The sequence below is a fragment of the Patagioenas fasciata genome, chromosome 5, assembly GCF_037038585.1.
Source record: "Patagioenas fasciata isolate bPatFas1 chromosome 5, bPatFas1.hap1, whole genome shotgun sequence".
Lineage (NCBI taxonomy): Eukaryota > Metazoa > Chordata > Aves > Columbiformes > Columbidae > Patagioenas > Patagioenas fasciata.
The window spans coordinates 6,310,398-6,329,603 of NC_092524.1; the positions used below are offsets into that span (position 1 = coordinate 6,310,398).

Here is a 19,206-nt window from a genome sequence, read left to right on the forward strand (position 1 = left end):
GAGAGTCAGCCACATCCATCAGCAACTTCGAAAGACATTTTTCATTAGGAGACTACAAGAGTTTGTGTTCTGCCAAGAAGTTCAAATGACAACAGGGATAAAGAGACTGGAGCCAGATTTCGCTTTTGCTGGAGGCTGTTGTGAAATGTCTGTTCACATCTACAGGTAGCTCATCGAATTTGGTTTTGGCATTCAGGTACTGAGAAACGCAGGTTTTGCTTATGTTATGCAAGGATTTTCCTATTTGTCCAAGCAATGAGTACCTTGAAAGCTCCAGCTTTGGAAATATCTCCACAGCTGAGGATCCGATCCTTTGAACACCGAAGCACGTCACAGCTATTTTCCCTTTGAGGTTGCCTCAGGAAAAGATCAATTAGGATTACGTGATAAGTAAAATTACTCCCATACTTACATGACTAGGAAAATAGGTCTCTCAAACTGCACGTTCAAAAGAAGATCAAAGCAATATTGTCTTTTTGCGGCTAGATTTTAACTTATTTATGTTTTTCCCCATTGAGTACATGTTCTAGCAGCACCGAGAGGCCACAGGCACATGCTTCTTACTCCACCTCTACTTCTAGTAATGGGAGCACCACAAAAGTGCCTGTATTTCTTGCAGCCTGCATGAAATGCGTGGATACACGTATGTGGCTTCCATTTATTTTGTTTCATGACACAGAGAGGAGGGGGGAAAAATCCTTTTCATACACCTACATCTATCACATACCAACTAAGAATAGAAGCAATATTGAGACAGATGGAAATGTTAACAGTGACAGCTCACAAGCACGAATCACACATTTGTGAAATAATGAAATGGGTGGGCAGTTGTTATATGAACTCCATGTCAGTCACTATGTTTTCCTGGCTATAATTTTGCAAGACTGTGTCTCAGAGATATTTCCAGTTTATGGGAGAAGTCGGTGCCCTGCCCTGCACGGCACCTTGGCGGCGTGTGGGTGTAGGGATTCACTGGAGCTGGCGAGCGGTTTGCACGCAAAACTGCTCATCACACACCCCGGGCGCTGTGGGATGTCCCCTGACATCTCCCTGCCAGGGCATTTTACTATTCCTAACAATGTGGTGGGAGAGATGCAGAAAGGAGGTGTAAAAACGTTCAGGAACCCAGACACGAGGGAAACATGGAATACCCACACTTGTTTCAAACTCTTACTTCCAGGAATACAAGTATTACCTCCTTTTTTTTTTTTTTTCCCCGTATCTTCCCGTATTTTATGGTCCTGCTCACTAGCTGGACTCACCAACCACAAATGAAAATAAGGATCACAAACCCAGTCCTGCATTTCCCAGTTCTTTCTAGTTCTTCATGCCCCAAAAGCCATCATCTTCATTTTAAGGACCACTTTGACAAGCCTGGTTTTGCTAGCCCCAGTTTCTTAGCCCAAGTCTAATGTTAGCTCAAAGGTGAGGGAGCTGTGAAAGTGTCTATATGTATTTTGCTTTGTGCTCTTTCCCAGGTCTAGGGAACCTACTGATTTTCAACAACTTTGAGATGTACTGTTTCTTACAAATGCTGTTTACAGCACTTGACATGACTATTTTTTGCCAGAGGAATGAACTAGATCTCCCAGAATCTTATGGATGCTCTCTTTGTTTGCGTATCTGATTTAAAAAAAAGTCTAGCAGCTACATCTTTGAGTTCTCAGTGGTGATTTACTACAGTGATTCATAGTAAGACTTGGAGCTCTGAGGGAAATTAGTCCCCCGGGATTCATCCACCTTTCCAGAACTTCTCATGGCAGGGCAATCATATATCACTGTATTTAGGAAGCAACGTATGGTTACTAAATGGCAGCCTGTCTGCATTTTCTTTGGGCATTTCTGAGACCCCAATGATATTGGTGTGATAAAGAAAATAAATAAAGGACTTGCTGTTCAAAGGCAAATGTGTGCATCCAGCCACCTCACCTTAATGAAACGCTAGACATAATCCTCCAGCATACACACCTGTGAATGGTGGCCACTAAAAATAAATAGCGAGGACTATCAGACCATTTGAAATAGGAAATTATTGAATGGTGCTGAAAAATCAAATGGTTATCCAAACAGAGAGGTGCCAAGAATGACAAACTTGGACAGAGACTATTCCTACATCAAATACCACATTAAAAAAACATCTTGTGCTGGACACAGACATCTGACAGGCACCAAACCACTGAAGGCAACACTGCTGGTATCAAGTAAAATACAAGGAAAACTGAAAAAAGGAGCAAGACAGACTGCCACGTCAAAACTTTGCAGGATGAAGACATATTCAAAGGAGATCAGACATTTTACAGTATCATAACCATAAGAGATGAAAAGTGGTGACAAACCACCATCAAAGCAGTGACAGCTCTTGGAGAAATAGTGGGTACTAAAATCAATAAAGCTACTTGCAGATTAAGGTATGAGTCACCATGAGCAAATGTGACCAAATATGGCCCAGTGTCATTTGTTTAGCAGCCGTCCGTCCCATGCATCTCTGCAGAGAACTATTAGAATTCAACACAAACACAGCAACAGAGGCAGAAGGGACAATACCGGAACCAAGAGTTTTTCAAGAACTGGTAAGAAATAATGAGTGTAAAATTTAAATATAGACAGATATACAAAATTATCCATGGAGTGGAAAATTCATATAAGTAGAACCTCCTTGGCAACCTCCTATATAAGAGAACCATTTATTTGGGGAGGTGGATGGGTTTTAGTAGGGCTCATCACCACTAGATCACAGTAGACGCTTCAAATATTAGCTCTACCACCTGACTTCTCCCCAAGTGAAAAAAAGGTCAGAGGACATTTCTTTATGAATTTAACGAAACCGATACTGCAAACTAGGTGTGTTTGAGTTTTCTCCAGCCAGCCGATGACGGATGCTTCTGAATGTCATGAAGTCTACTTTCTCCTCTCCTCAGAGCTGCCGAGAAATGCCTCTCGTCGCACCCTGACAGGCATCCCCAGCAAACGCAAGTTCTCCAGGTGGAAATGGAAAAATACACGGCAGGACACAGCCCGGCCCCTTCCCCGGGCTCCCACCCAGCGTCACGGCCGGGCCCGGGGGCGGGGGGGCCCGGCGCGGAGCCCAGGCCGCGGTTAGCGCACCTCCAGCTTGTTTTTCTGTAATGATAAAAAAAAAAAGCCACCCCCCCCCCCCCCCCCCCCCCCCTTACAAAGAGATACTAACGCAGAACAAACACCAGGTGACCGACTTTAGTGGGAGCTCCGCGCCGGCGCCCCCCCGGTGCCGTCCTGCAGCACCTCCATTTTGCCTGTGCCGCTGCCCGGCCCGGCTGCACCGTCCGGGGGCTGCTGATGCCGTCCCTCTCTCGGGGTGGGGGACGGAGGGGGCGGGAAAGAGGCGGCATCCCCACCCCCCCCTTCCCCCAGCACCGCTCCCCCATCTCCGTTGGACGGTGTCCCCCGGGGGAGGCGGTCGCCGTAGCAACCGCGCTGGGCTGGGGGGACACACCGGTGGGGGGAGCCCGGTCCAGCCCGGCCGGGGCGCGTAGTCCCCTGCACGGCGGCTCCGCGCTGCTCGGCGGGGATGCCGCCCCCTCCCCCGCGGCGGGCGGCCCCGGCGGTGCCAGCCCCCCGCCTGCTGGGGGGTTTCCCTCCTCGGCGCCGCTACGTGCGAGTCGGAGCGGGAGCCCGGCGGGAGGCGGGGGCGGCGGGGCCGCGGGATCCTCCCTCCTTCGCTTCCTTCCCTCCCTCCCTCGCCCGCTCCCTCCCCGGCGGGGCCCGGCGCCGCAGCGGGGACGGCCGCGGGGCGCCGCCGGCTCTGCCGCAGGGAGCGCCCGCCACCCCCGCGCTGTAAGCGGGCTGGGGGGCGCCGGAGCCGCCCGGTTCGGCTGGCGGCCCCTCGGTTCCCCCGGGGCGGGGAGGAGGGGTGGCTCCCGGCGGCTGGGATCCCCCCGGGCGGGGAGGCGCACGCTGGCTGGAGCGGGGCGGCGGAGGCAGCGCGGCTCGGCGCGGACCCCTCCTCCGCCGGAGCGCCCCCTCCCCAGCAGCACGGGTTGTGGTGGGGGGGGGTCAATGCACAGTCTCCGTGCAGAGCAGGAGACCCCCAGAGCACTACCTGCGAGCACTGCTGCTACCGCCCCTGCTCCGACAAACTGCTGACTTTCCAGAGCTTATTTTTAGCCCGGAGACTAAATATTATTAGCTACATTTCTACGTAGGAAGAATCGGAAGCGGGGGGAGGCACTAGAGGGAGGAAGATGAACAGAAAGCTTATCCGAATGATCTCCAGGTGGGGGGGCTGCGTTTGGGTTTCAAGGCTTGTCAAACACCTCCCCCCCACCCCTTTTAATTATAGCAAAGTAGATGCGTATATTGGATCATCAGCAATACATGCACGGCTCTCCCGTTCAGTCGTAGGTTGCGTACACAGAGGGGCCATCAGAGATCCCTCAAGCTGGGGACCAGCTCATCTCCATGTAGGTAAAGATCAGCTGCGGCTCTTTATCTATGTAAGATCAGTTGTGCACAGTGCCAGCTAGAGCTCAGCTGCATCTCTTTAGCTATGCAAAATCAACTTGCATCCTTAGCTAGGAAAAAAAAATCCGTCGCATCTGCTTATCTAGGTAAAGATCAGTTGCATCTCTGCCCAAAGCATGCACACGCACATAGATGAGATTCCCAGATTAAATCAGGCACAACTTAACTCAACTCGTAGTGCAATCTTATAAAGCTTCTCCTACCTTTTCTAAGCCTCCACACACCGAGCAGCCAGCAAGGTAACAAAACTAGGCAAAGAGCAGGCACCCATCCCCGCGCCACGGAGAGACAGGCAAAAGCCAGAGGGGGGGGCCGCCGGGGGGGTCACCCCTCCGCTTACCTTAGTCACAGCTAACACCCCGAGCAGTGGCTAGATCGCGGAGATAAACACTGGCATTTCCCAAAGTTGACACCGTCAAACCAACCCCCGGAGCTTGCAAGACTCTTTTTTTTTTTTTTCCTTTTCCTATTCCAGCCCGCACCGCTAGGAATTCAACTTCGCCCAGCTCCAGCGGGGCGAGAGGGCGGCGGGCGGGGAGGGGAAGGACCGGGAGGGGGTGGCGGGGCGGGGGGGAAGTCGGTACCAAGTGCCAGCGGCTCCCCGAGCGCGCAAGGGCGCGGAGCAGCGCGGGGCCGCCGCCGCCTCCCGCGGGCCGCCCCCCCGCGCCGCCGCCTCTGTCCAGGGTGCTGCTGCTGCTGCTCCTCCCCGGCTCGGGAGGGGGGGCCGGGAGGAGGGGGGGTGCGCACCTCCGCGCCCCGCTGCGCGCCCGGGCCGCTCGTCGCCCCCGTTCCCCGCGCGTCGTCACGTGCCGCGGCCGCGCCGCTCCGCAGCCCCCAAACCCGCCGGGGCAATGCCCGGGCCTCGTTCCGCGGCGGGGCACGGAGGTGCCCCCCCCTCCGCCCGGCCCTGAGCGTCAGCCGCCTTCCGTGCCCGCTTGGAGAGGGCAGGAGAGAGCCGGGAGGAGCGAGCGCCCGGCTGCAGCCAAGTCGCCGGCAGCTCCAAGTTTTCTCAAACGCGGTGTTTCCAACGCAGCCTTAAATCAAAGAGCGTTGCAATTAAAGTTACACTGTCTAAAGCACAATTCTTCCGGCCTCCGCGGGTTACATGCTTCAGTATAATAAGTACTAGAAAGCCGAGTCCGTGATATTAGATACTGTCGTTAAGCAACATCTCAACCTTTTTTTTTTTTTTTTCCTCTGTAGTTATAAAAATAGGCTTTTTTATTGGTACTCACCATTGTTTCTTTGCTGTCCTGGAGACAGAAGTGTCTTAAAATCCAGTCTCTCCAACAGATGCTGGAAGGTAATGTGTCTTGTTTGAAGTCATCATGTGAGAACTTCTGCTTTGCTCAGTGGATCGCCCACCACTTGGTGTGACTTATGAATCTAATAACCCTTTGCAATATCCGCAAGCTTAAACTCTCCACCACCTTGGTGCCTACAGAAGACAGAAAGCAACTGGCAGGGAGTTTTTAAAACCTATAGATTTACGCAAACGCCTTAGCTCAGAGTCACGTTTCCCTTTGAGTTCTTACGTGATCTTAATGAATGAGAGGGGTTACCAACTAACACGGTATAAAACGTGATCGCAACCGCCTCCCAGGAAACCGGAGCGGGACAGAAAGTTCCCGAGGAAAGTCCTTCCCGGCCGGGCGCGCTGTGTAATGAGCCCTGACTGACTCCCGGCCGCTCTCCTTCCACCTCCCGGCTCGCACCTGGGGCCGTGCAAGACGAGCTGGCTCTGGAGATTTGCATTGGTGACAGGTAAGTAAACATTTGGCTTTTTTTTTTTTTTTTTATTTGAAATGTCACGTTCACTCTCGCTCACACGGGAAGTGCTCCAGGGACTTGTTGCATACTTAGCTCCTGCCACAAGAGGAACATGCCACAGTTGCCAAGACGAGCTCCTTCGGAAACCCCTGCCTTTCCCCGAGCCGCAACTTCCCAGCACACTTTTCCTCCCCCCACTCCTCGCTGTGCCCTCTCCGGGAGGCGCAGCCCCGGGGGCGGGCTGCCCCGCCAGCCCCGCACCGAGCCCCGCCGCCGGGGAGGAGAGAAGGGGGACGCATCCCGGGGACCTGCCTTCCCCTCGTCCTCTGCCTTCCCCCGGTCCCCTTCCCTCGACCCCGCCGCCAGCCCTGCGCGCCCGCCGGGCATCATCCCTATCGCTCGGTCCGTCTCTCCTCACTCGCGGGGTAAAACCCCCCGCTTGGCCATCACGGCGGCCTCTTTCCCCAAGAGAGATGGCTAAGCCCCGGTATTATTCCTACTAAGTCTCACAAAGTCCTTCTCCCCCATTTTGTCCCCGTATCTCGCACTTATTTGTCACCAGCGCGAAGAGCGTGTGTGGGGCGGGGAGGGGGTGATGGTGATGCAGAATTCTTTGCTTTTGGAGCCGAACTGCAACCAACTGAACCTGGACTCTAAAGTTTGTGGGTGATGCCTCTGCTAGCAGGAAAAAGCAGGTCTTCGCCCGCCCCCCTTCTCTCCCGATTGATTCTTACAATTGCATGAACGGGTCGTTTCACTCCAGAGCGCCCCTATTTCCCCCGCCCCCCCGAATCCCAGGTACCTCTGCCTGGGAGCCAAAGCAAGCTGCCTCTTCCATGACAACCATTTATGTTGATCCATGCAATAACCAGCAGATGCTGCCCTAAGACTGGTACAGCTGATACTTTCCTGCCTCGGCTGTCCTGGGGGCAAGGTGTGAGAAGAAAAGTCAAGTGGTCTCCAGCAAAACTGCTCTGAAGAGAACTGCTGAATCCCATCACCGGCATCACATACTTTGCTGTATGACATGTAACAGGTAGAGCCGTTCAGAAAGGCGGTTGCTGATGTAAGACTGCACCCAACAGATCACCCTATCAGTTGTCACTCTAGCCCCATCCTTAAGTATTGGTCTTCAGTCAGGAAGCTGAAGTTTTCTTCCAACAGTTGGAAGTACTCATGGTTAGTGTTAATACTCGTGGGGAATACTACTTTTAAAATTACATGAAAGCTTTTTAAATTTTTTTTTCTTTTTAGAGCATAAATGTTTCAACAAGTCTTGCAGTAAGTTCTACTTTCTCCCAGTCATCCAAGCAAACACCTCCTGCCTCTCCCTCAGGGGAGTGAAATAATTATGGTAATATCTGCTTGGGGCAGTGAGTCACATGACTCATATTTTGACTCCACAAATTCTTATCTAAGTTGTTAAAGTTTCTGCCTCTGTGAAGTCCTCAACGGTTTTGGATAGAGAGAACTTCATAAAGATGCAGTATCAGTGAAAAAAAAAAACCACATTTCTACATACTTATTTCATAGCTCAGGAAGCATAGTCTTTTGTCGGGAAAGTAATTCCAGCTATATCGTTTGTAAGAAAGTATTTTATCTACAGCACTGTTCTTCCCCTGCTTCTCATCGCATTAACTTCTAGATATTTTCATTTTCTGATGAAAATCTCTGTCATTAGAGATGTTGAGAGGAAATTTTTGCCAGGTCACAATATTTTGTCAATGCAGTAATGTTGAACTTACAAAAAAAAACTTCCACGAAAGCTTCCCAGGAGATTCACAGCAGGAACTGGACATGCTGTCATTTCGATCCTCTCCAGTTGCATTTTCCAAAGCAAATCAATGGGGTTTACCAGTAATATTGAAGTAGGGTCACGCTGACAGAACCACAAAGAAAGATGGTCCTTTAGAGAACTAACTAGAAGAGCTCCTGGTCAAGTCTTCTGATTAAGATAACCCAAGAGAACTCCACCCACTTCACTGGTGATAGGTGACAGCTGATAACCCATCTCATGCTCATTAAACCAAATTAAGTATGTTTGCTGAGGGGATAATTTGCTTTATATTGCTTCAATCATATCAGCCTGAAGTAATGAAAAAACAGGAGTGGTAGTAAAGAGAATGGTACTAAAGTGTATGGAAGAACAAAAGGTCATCGGTAGGGTAAGATGGTATGCTACAGACCATGAGAACTATTAGCAGAAGAAAAGGAGGTAGTATAAGGCAATCACAGTCCTTTTCTTGTAGTGCCATTCACTGGTGAGAGAACGGCCCAGGTTGTTCTGATGGACCAGAGCCAAAGTTGAGACGTCACTCATTGCACAAAAATGATGGAGAGGATGCACAAAAATGATGGACAGAGAGCTGAGAGAGATTCCTGCAGGAAAGGCATTAGAAAGGGGTTGGAGCGGAATTAAACCCAGGTGCCTGTTGAGTTTCCAGCCATTTTCTTTCCCTATGTCTTGTTTCTGACTATGGTTTTTATCTCTAGAGGGGTTGATCCGTACCAGAGACCTAGCCATGAAAAAATCCCTTTATGTGAGTAGATGTGGAGGATTTTTTTTTTCCTTGTTACTGTGGAGGGGCACAACTGATTCACAGTTACTCATTTGACAAGTCCTACACTTCAGTAAAAGTCAGCACTAGGGAGTAGAGTTTGGTCTATCATTTAAAACTAATAATCAGGTGATCCATTTACAGGGTGTTGAAACAGGATAGCTGTTAGCTTTTGACAGAACGACACGGCCCAGCATTTGCTATATTCAGGTAGTTCATACATATAAGGCAATGTACATCTCTTGTTCCAAGTCTGTTTATCTTGGATTTACATTGTTACCAGATGAAGTATACAGCTGTAGGACTTGACTTCAGTGTGACTACTCATATGTAAATAGTGACATAACTGTTTAGCAGATGAGGCCTAATTAAGTGGGGATCAGTCATACATTTTCCCCTCTCTCAGAGAAAAGAATGTGAAGAATACTGCAGAACCATTGCTAGAAACTCCTTGAGCCAACTGGCCAAACACCCCAAAATCCTTAACGAGCCACAAGTGTTTGTTCCCTGCCTTAAAACACCATTGAAAGCAATGAGCTATTACTGGTTGGCTTTTTCACATACTTGAAAGGCTACCAAAGTGTGCAGATGACTGCTAAACGCAAACTAGAAGACATCTTCCATCCATCCATTATGCACGGGCTGCTCCTTCAGAGAAGACTGAAAACTCTCCTCAAACACCAGCATTAGCAACCCGAGCAGAATCAGACGATAACAGTAGCTGTCAACTTTATGGAGATGCCTCTGAAATAAGAGCTACATTGCATCATCGCTGGTGTGAAACGGGGCTGCCAGCTCCTCTCCATGCCAGGAATGTAATGGCGTGTTTGAAAGAAAGGTTCCCCGGGGTCATTGTGTGCTAGTTTGGCTGGTAACCTCCTGCTTCTTCAACAGGCGGATTTGGCACCTGCCCTGCTACTGCCTGGAGGGTAAATACCATCCTTCCAGTACATATTTAGAGTAGCCTCCCATAAAGTGTTGATTTTCTGTGCCTGATCTCCTCCTCCTGGAGATTATCCTGCTCTGATATCTGCAACTCTTCCCCGATCTTCATGCTGCAAGCGTTAGCAGTCTTTCACTCTGCCTCCTCCCTCCCTGGAAGAGTTTTCCTTTTTTTCCAAGCCTACTCGTCTTCAAACTGCTCCTAACTGCGTATATTCCATGCTGGTAACATGCAGATGAACATCGTAGTCATGATCCCACTCACATACTAAACAAGCCTCCCACCAATGCCTAGTCCTCCTTTAAAGCACTAGAACATTTCAGCTTGCTTTCAGTCTCCTGAAAGCACTAGGAAATCCTCTGGAGTAGGCAGGCAGCAGCAAGTGTGCTTGCTGTGTTTGTACCTTGGAGAACAGCTCGGCACGGACTCGCCTGCAAGCTCACGTTTGTAGGGAACGGCGGGTGAGACCCCCAAGCTGGGGTGGTGGGTCCACAGGCAGCACAGAGCCTTGGCTCCTAGCCACCCCAACTCAGCAGCCCAGGAGAGGGACTTCAGCCTCAGCATCCATGGGAGGCATTTTGCACATTGACTTGTTTTAAAATCACAAATTGTGCCCAGCTCACTTTCACACCTGGTAAAGCCAGGAGAGAGACTCAAGGTACCTCCAAGGAAACCCACATCTGATATAGATCAGGACAAAATCAGGGCTTCCATCATCCAAGGTGTCCAAACACCTTGAGATGGGCTCCTTGGGCCATGTTCCTGCACTGTAGAGGCAGCACACGAGCTCAAGTGGGAGGTAAGAGTGGGTCTGCCAAACGTGGCAGAGGTAAGAGCGGGTCTGCCAGTGTTGTGTCAGCCACCAGTTTGCTCATGCTGGGGAAGTCCTTTGCTCTGCATTTTTGGCTGGCTCTAGGTGCCCCCCACATCACTCACAGCACACCGGGGCCATAGCGTGGATTTAGGAACAGATCTGAGAGGTTTGCATTAAGTATTTATTTGCCAAACAACTGTTTTGCTTAAACTATTTTGGTTTTTTATGGAAAAGGCATGTTTCAGGAAAACTTAAAGAATTAAGGTTTTGTTATTCTCAAACTACCTCCAATGCAAACATAGTCCAGACTATATCTTATCCGCTTGTGCAGCACTCATTTAAGTTAGCTGCAAAAGACAGGAGGTGAGATAAATGTAATGGAAACTACTGGCCCATGTAAGTTCTCCTAGGTGACCTGAGCAAAATGAGCCACCCGGTATCTCTTACTAGTAGAAAACCAGAGATAGGGAGAGAAATCAGAACCTGGAGAAAAAAGAAACATGACAGCCGTAATCTGTTACTATTGCAACCTGATTACAGGATTCGTTGACGCGGCAGGGACCCTTTCTTTCGGCAATGAAGACTACATCTTACTTCATGTAACTGCAGGGAAAGTATTTCCGGACACATCAAACCTTTAAAACTGATTCTTCTTTCAATTTCCTTTAAAAAGAGCAAATGTACAACATGACCGTGAACAAAACAATCTACACCACCACCTCATCGCATTTCTAAATGCTGTTCTGTACAGTCCTGAGTTAGTAAAGAGCTCCAACACTTCCAGTACAGAAATACCCTTAAAAAACTCAAGGGGATTAGCCTTAATTGTACTTATGAGTGAAAAGTAAACACATACTTTAGTTCCTTTCTAAGTTAATGTTTAAAAGGAAACTATCTCCCAAGCCATATTAATCTACTTCTCGACAGTCAAATACCCTATCAGCTTCCATGGGAGTTCTCAGTAACAGCTGCGTATTTGAACCTCATTGAGCATGATGGAAACGTGTTATTGTTAAGAACAAAATAACTGTTGGAAAAATTATACACTGAGTTAACAGAGAGCAAGAGGAACTGGATGCATATCGTGTAAGGATTATTAAGGGATGCTGGCGAGCTCTGAGTAAGAGCGACCCTTGACTTTGTCTCAGCACTTGTATGACGAACTCTTTCAAATATAACTGTGTTCTCTTTAAGTCTCCTGTGTAAAAAAGGGAGAAGGTGAGATGACGGCAGAAGAAGAGGGGAACAGGGACATAGTAGTGTGGGAGAAAAACACTAAAAGGAAAGCAGAAATACAGAGAAACTCTTATGAGGCTACTAGTGAACTGAGGGCTGTTAGTAAAGTAATAACCTCCATCTAGGCTCCTGCATTGAGTTAACTGAAAAAAACCCCATACCAGCTATGTTTGCAGCTGTCCAGTATATTTTTATCCTGTCATTTTCTGACTACAATGACAAATAAATTCTCCCCTGAGACAGTATTCACAACAGTCAGGAAATAGTGCTAATGTTGACCTAAATAAATAAAGCTTCTCCTGCGTAAGAATTCCTGCAAGGATCCTTTAACACGAGGTACTTTGAAAACATTTACTGCAAAATGCATATGAAACCCTTGGGGACAAAAAACCTGCTAGACACTATGGTCTCACTATCCCAGTTTGGCAAACAGGGCTGAGAGCTTTATAAATATGCTGCTGAAGAAAACAGTGGTACTCAGGGTAAGACTCCTGGTGCCAAATCAGACGACCCCAGGTCCTACTGGTAGACCTTGCCATTAGAGCACAGGGGAATTTTCATAGAAAAAATTATTTTGCAGAGTTGTATGCATGGGTTTGTGCTCAGGGGTGTTGGCACACATACAGCTTTAACTACCTGCCCTGTCTTATGATGATTTGCATGATGTTTTCTGCCTCAGGTGGTGCTATTACTCCTGCTTAACTTGTTGATAGGGTCATTCATTGCTGTTAATGAGAGCAGTTACACACTTAAAATATCTCTCCTTAGATGCTCTGTTTATTGAGTTAAATTAGGTCTGTTGTTCTTTGGTAGAGCCCAAATCCCTTTCCAAAACAGAGTTGTCCAAAGACAGGGGCAAGTCTTGAGGAAAATTTTGTGGAGGCTTATTTAGGATTTTCTTGTAAACGCATCAAACTCAGCAGTGTTAGAGGTTGTCGGTAAAAATATTATTACTACTCCCACTTTCTATTTGCATCATAGATTTGAAGTTGGTTTTGTTCCATTTGCAGCCCACATACTGCTGCAGCATCCTTCCTTTTGCTCTACCTCATAACCCGTCAAAAAGGCAAAACCTCCGCTGAGCGGCAATTAGCAAGTCTTCTGTTCCAGCAGAGATGACAAAACCGGCTTGTGTTTTTCCAAGACTTGGAGCTAGAATGGCGAAGAAGGCCCATTATTTCAATTTAGTGCCCCCTGTAATGCTATCTGCTTACCTTAAAGACATAGTTCTGCATGGACTTTATGCGTCAATATCTTCCTTACATGCAATGTACATATGAAGCCTTTAGGTGAGCAGATGTCATTGTGAATTAATCCACTTCAGCCACGTAAGTCCTTTCTGCCTTCCGTCACCTCTACTGGAGTTGAACTAAATATAATCTACGCATTTTCCCTTCCACTTTCTTTTCTGATGCACTCTATTCTAATTGCTCCTCACAGGAGTCAAAGCAACTTTTGTTTGTGACCCAGGGTACTTTATTGAATAAGTATATCTAGAAGTGTTTCTAACACTGAACAGCACACAAACTGCATGATTACTTTTAGTGTCTCTTATTGAACAGAAAGTATTTTAATAACCTGAAAGATTCTTCAGTGAACAGTGCTGGATCTGCACAATTTATAGCATATTTAAATATTTTTACATTGGTACCCAAGATTGAATTCCAATATTTTCTTTTTCTATCTCTGAGCATTTTAATACACTTCTGGGAACACTTACCTTTCATGATGAAAACAATATTTTCTAACATAAAGTGGTGATTTCAGCTTAAGTGCAACCATATGTATCTTAGGGCAAGGGCTTTTGGTTCTAAATAACTGTTTAATGTTAAGGATCTTTCACAATGGAAATGTCACAAACTACCATATACCAGCTTTCTTGGAGAAACAAAGATACAACACAGAACAGTATAGCTTCTATAGTTAAGAATAAATACTTTGAAGCACAACTGCAAATCGAGATTTTTTTCTTTCAATGAAAATTGTGTAATTACAGAGATATGGGAAAAACACGAAACAAGGCTACTTGATTTAATGAGCCTGTCTCTCTTGGTATGGGTTAGGTCATGTCATATTTTAGTTTACCAGTCTGCTTACTGATGGGTAATAACACTGCTAAACCTAATTCCACAAAACTATGCAAATAACTTATCCCTGGCTCTATATGGCATATACCCCTCATCAGTAGAAATATCGCTTTCAGTTCCTTTGTTTCAGGCAAAGATCTCAAATGTTTCAGAAACCCAAACTAATCTTCATGGCTTTGAGCGACATTTCTGTGTCCATTTTACAAAAAGAAAAACTGAAGCAGAGAACATTTAAACTGCCAGTAAATGATTCTGATATTGCAGCTCGGTCCCTAAGCTGTTTGCCCACAATAATAATGCCGGTCAAGATTTGGCAGTCCCAACACTTTTTTCTAAGAAGTATATAATGACTCTTCTCCTGTGCCCTCTGGGTATATTACTTTGACACTGGGAAAAGATCCATGTAAAAATATTTGTATCATAATATCAAGGATATGCAGTCCTTCATATCGCCTAATGGCAAAACACTGGTGAGAAGCAATTATTAATTTGGGGGTAAAACTACTTCAGTTTTTCAACTTGTACATAAAGCAGAGGAAAAAGTAGAAGACTTGGACAAACAATGAGAGAACAGCTATCAGATTTTGCAGCTCTTAAGCCTTCTCGAACTCACACCATCTGCCCTAAAGGTTAATACTCATCTGTGGGTCAAAACATGTTTCTTGTGCATTTACTCCATGGTCCACACCCTGGGGTAGTGAATTTGGAAGAAGTTTTCTGGAGGAGCTGTGAAATCATGGAATAATTTTGGTTGGAAAATACCCTTAAATTCATCAAGTCAAACACGAAACCTAACATTGACAAGTCCACCACTAAACCATGTCCCTAAGCATCACATCTACACATCTTTTGAATACCTTCAGGGATGGTGACTCCACCACTTCCCTGGGCAGCCTGTTCTAGTGCTTGTCAACCCTTTCTGTAAAGAAATGTTTCCTAATATCCAATCTAAACCTCCCCTGGTGCAACTTGAGGCCATTTCCTCTTGTCCTATCACTTGCCACTTGGTAGAACGGATACTCACCTCACCGCACCCTCCTTTCAGGTAGTTGTAGACAGCAGTTAGGTCTCCCCTCAGCCTCCTGTTCTCCAGGCTGAACAACCCCATCTCCCTCAGCTGCTCCTCATCAGACTCATGCTTCAGACCCCTCACCAACTTCGTTGCCCTTCTCTGAACTCTCTCCAGCACCTCAATGGCTTCCTTGTAGTGAGGGGCCCAAAACTGAACACAGTATTTGAGGTGCAGCCTCACCAGCACTGAGTACAGGGGGACAATCACTGCCTTGGTCCTGCTGGCCACACTGTTTTGACCACCTGGGCACACACTGGCTCATATTCAGCTGACTGTCGACCAACACCCCCAGGTCCTTTTCCACCAGGCACTTTCCAACTGCTCTTTCCCAAGCCCATAGCACTGCCTGGGGTTGCTGTGACCCAAGTGCAGAACCTGGCACTTGGCCTTGTTGAACCTCATAAAATGGTCCTCAGCCCAACGATCCAGCTGGTCCAGATCCCTCTGTAGAGCTATCCTACCCTCCAGTAGGTCAACAATTCCACCCAGCTTGGTGTTGCCTGCAAACTTACTGAGGGTGCACTTGATCCCCTCATCCAAATCACAGATAAAGAGATTAAACAGAACTTGCCCCAATATTGAGTCCTGGGGAACACCACTTGTGACTGGCTGCCAACTGGGTTTAATTCCATTCACCACAACTCTTCGGGCACAACCACCCAGCCATTTTTTTTACCCAGTGAAGAGCGTGCCCATCCAAGCCACGAGCAGCCAGTCTATCCAGAATGCTGTGGGAAACAGTGCCAAAGGCTTTACTCAAGTCCAGGTAAACAACATCCAGAGTCTTGCCCTCATCAACTAAGTAGGTCGTCTTGTCATAGAGGGGGTTCAGGTTAGTTAAATGCTCTGGGAGTGCCTGGCCGTGGAGGCTGAGGGCGTTGCTTCTTGCGAGCCTGCCTGTGCACCTCATCTGGTACCTGCTCTCCATCCATGGCCAGGTACCCCTCTGAGCCCTACCCTGCCTCAGAGCTAGAGGAACTGGGTAGCAAGAGGAGCACACGGGTCATCCCCTGAGCCCCACCATGCCAGGGTGTGCTGAACCAGGGCGACTGGAAGGACGTGTGCCTTGGCAGGCAATGGACCAAACCTGCACACCCCACAATGCCAGGGGCCCTCCATGCCATGGCAGCCATCCCATACAGCCAGTCTTCCCTCCTTAATCAGGCTTTTAATCAATCAGCACTTGTGACAAAGCGCAGGCCTGCCAATATTTTCTGATCTTTACTGGTGACTCATTTTTTTGTGCAGCCTGTTTTCCACGAGGAGGAGAAGGCATCCCAGATACTACCAGGGAAGGAAGGTGTGAAGATGCAGATAACCACAATAAAGATAATTCCAACTTATTTGTCAGGAAAACTCAAGATGACTATCATTATTAATAATTTCAGTCTCTGAGGTCTGTGCAGTTACATGAGACTGAAATGAAATTTGGCCTAAGGTTTCCCTGCCTTTCAGTGGGTTTAATTGTTGGCTTAAAGATGCAGTTGCTTTGAAGATGCTGTCTCTCATAATCTCACATTTATCTTATTCTCGAGCTTCTCACAAATCTTTAGACATTCCTTGCTTAGGAGTAATCCCCACTAAATATAAAGGACATGTCAGTACTCTGAAGGAAAAATCTGGGAGTAAAATCTAGAAGGAAAACCATAGGCTGAAAAAAAAAATGATTAATTGCACGGAAGTAGGTAAGAAGTCATAGAATACCAGTACTTCTCAATTATTTAAACTTAATCAGCAGCATATAAATCACTGTATCTTAACGTGACACCTTCCTGTACCAATAAGCCTCTCTCAAAAAATATATTTTGGATATTGGCCTGAAGAGTGTTCCCAGAGAGCAGAGCAACACAAGCAAAAATGATGGTAAGACAAAATGATTGAAATAAAAGTTGTATAGTTGGCTAACAACATAAAGCTACCTAAAAATCCTTGAATGTGATTCAAAAAAAGTGCAGGCTGGATTCTTAGCTTCTTAAATTGACATAGCTCTATGGTTTTGTGGAGCTGAGGCACCTTGCGTCAGACCAGGATTTGTGTCCCGTGCCTTAGGGCTCTTACAGAAACAGTGAGGAAGAAAACCAATCAAAAACTGTACAAATCACTCGACTGCTTGTCTATATTGATAACTAAATAAAGCTAGTTTAATTTTTTTCCCCACCTAATTATTTATTATGATAAAGGTTTTCATTGTGCAAACTCATTAGCAGAGCTTATTCCTCATCATTTACATTTACCAATACAAATAGCCCAAAAGTGCTGATGAATAACCCACTGGCTCTGAAATCCAGCAGTGCAGAGAGGTCTGTGCTTGTATCGTGTGCAGTAAATAACTACGGTATTCTAACCTCCATCGCTAACATTCACTGTCCTTATGTGCGCTATTTTGTATGTGATGTCTTCAGTGATTCTTCCCATTGCAGCTACGTAGGCACCATCAAAAGCAAGAGGCACCTGAAATAATTGTGCCCTGATGTCAGGGCGCATGCTGAGCCCTGGGAGGTGGTGCTGTGTTTTACTAAGGGTGGAAGGAAACCTCTTGTTCTTGGGCAGCTGGAGAAGCTGGCAGAAGCACGTGGGCTCTCTCTAGCAGCTTCTCCAGGGAAACAGGGCAGGGTTGGAGCTCATGGAGCCACAAGAGTTTAGATGCAGGCAACACAGGCTCTGTGAGTTTCTAGCTGGAAGGCAGGAATTGCTAATAGGTCTGGAGGTGTTTGGTGGGCTTCAGGAGCAGACAGGGCAGTGATGGGGTGAGACCATAGTGAGAAGGCCCCAGTGAGGACTGCTGTAGCAGTTCAGTGCAGCAGCACCTGGGGAGATGCTAGTGCCACAAAGGCACCACAGCTCAGGTGTCTCAGGTACATCTGGATCACAGGCAGGAGGAGTCATCTCCAGGTGTTGCCTCCAGTGCAGACTGGAATTCTTAGGAAGAGATTAAAATCAGAGCCTCTTTGTTTGGATCCGAGCCCTTGCAGCTTGCTTATCCTCCCAGAGCAGTCAAGGTTGGGTTTCAGACAAGACTTTCCAAGTTTACCTTACTGAGACATGGCTGGTGGTCACACACCATGCTCTGGCAAGTCCTACAGCCCGCTTGTGGCAGGGGAGACAAGCAAGGCACGGCCAGCCTTCACCACCGTGCATCCCCATCAGTGCCAGGGATGCCAGGAAGAGGTGGGGATGGGCTAATATCTGCAGAGACGGAAAAGAGGTCTGGCGAGTAAATAGGCTTTTATTGATATGAGGACTGCAGCTACATAAAGCAAGATTATCATATCGCAGAGTGAAAGGTTGGGCATCATACCGGTCTACTGCTTTCCATACGCATATGTATATATGACTGACATGTATTTACATGCACCTGTACGCATTTACATTCACAGAAAGACTGAGTATAAACCAGAATGGAAATACGGTGATTTATAGAATAAAAAACTGGAGATCAGAGAACGACTGAGAGCAACAGCACAAGAAATGGTCTTCCTCAGCTCCTGTGACCCTTTAAGTTGGAAGGATCTATCTGAAGCTTTTTCCCTGGAGGTACACAGGAGAAGGAGTGCTGCCATAAGAATGTTGGTAGGAAGGTTATTTGTATGAGATAAAGTGAAAAAAGTCAGGAGGACTTCACATCTGTGCCATGCTCCTCTGTGGATGTGACCCTTTAGCGTGCATGGCTCTCCTTGGTTTACAGCAGTAAGGGAGACTGTGAAAGCAGGATCTGAAACGCATGGGCAGTATTTTTCCTCAGTCTTATTAAAAGCAAAGCAACATGCGCTATTTATGGTTAGATGGGCAAAAGCGTTCTTAGTTGGCCACTCTCACAGACAACACACAGTTCAATGGCCAAGCATGAATAAGTTACAAGGCTTCTCTCAAGAAACTTAGAGCGGTGGAGGGTGTAAACGCCATCGTAGCTGTGCAAATCTCAGACTCTCTCACCTTTACCTCCTACACATGCACAGTCTATGGAGAACACAGGTATTGGTGAGATAGGTGGGAGCATGAACTGCAAACCCGGACACCCTAGGGAAACTCTTATCTAAACCCAACCTATTTCACAGTTCCCCATGTCCTCCCAGACAAGCCATCCACCACCCAATCCTACCTCTGAGAAGACATGAAGAGCCTCATGAGCTCCTTACCTCCTGGAGATGTTAGGAAGATGCTGTCCTTGTCCGCAGGGCACGCGGGTCCTGCTGCCCTTGGGGATTCACCGGGCAGAGTCACCAGAG

General features: G+C 47.3%; 1 protein-coding gene across 1 annotated transcript in view; it reads right to left on the minus strand.

The window, feature by feature from the left end:
* BDNF (brain derived neurotrophic factor) overlaps positions 1 to 5,834 on the minus strand; it is a 40,152-nt gene extending 34,318 nt beyond the window's left edge. The window contains exon 1 of the mRNA XM_071808827.1: positions 5,736 to 5,834. Within this exon, the coding sequence (XP_071664928.1) occupies positions 5,736 to 5,738 (3 nt within the window). The 5' untranslated portion in view covers positions 5,739 to 5,834. The remainder of the gene's footprint in view (positions 1 to 5,735) is intronic.
* Positions 5,835 to 19,206: the final 13,372 nt, after the last annotated feature.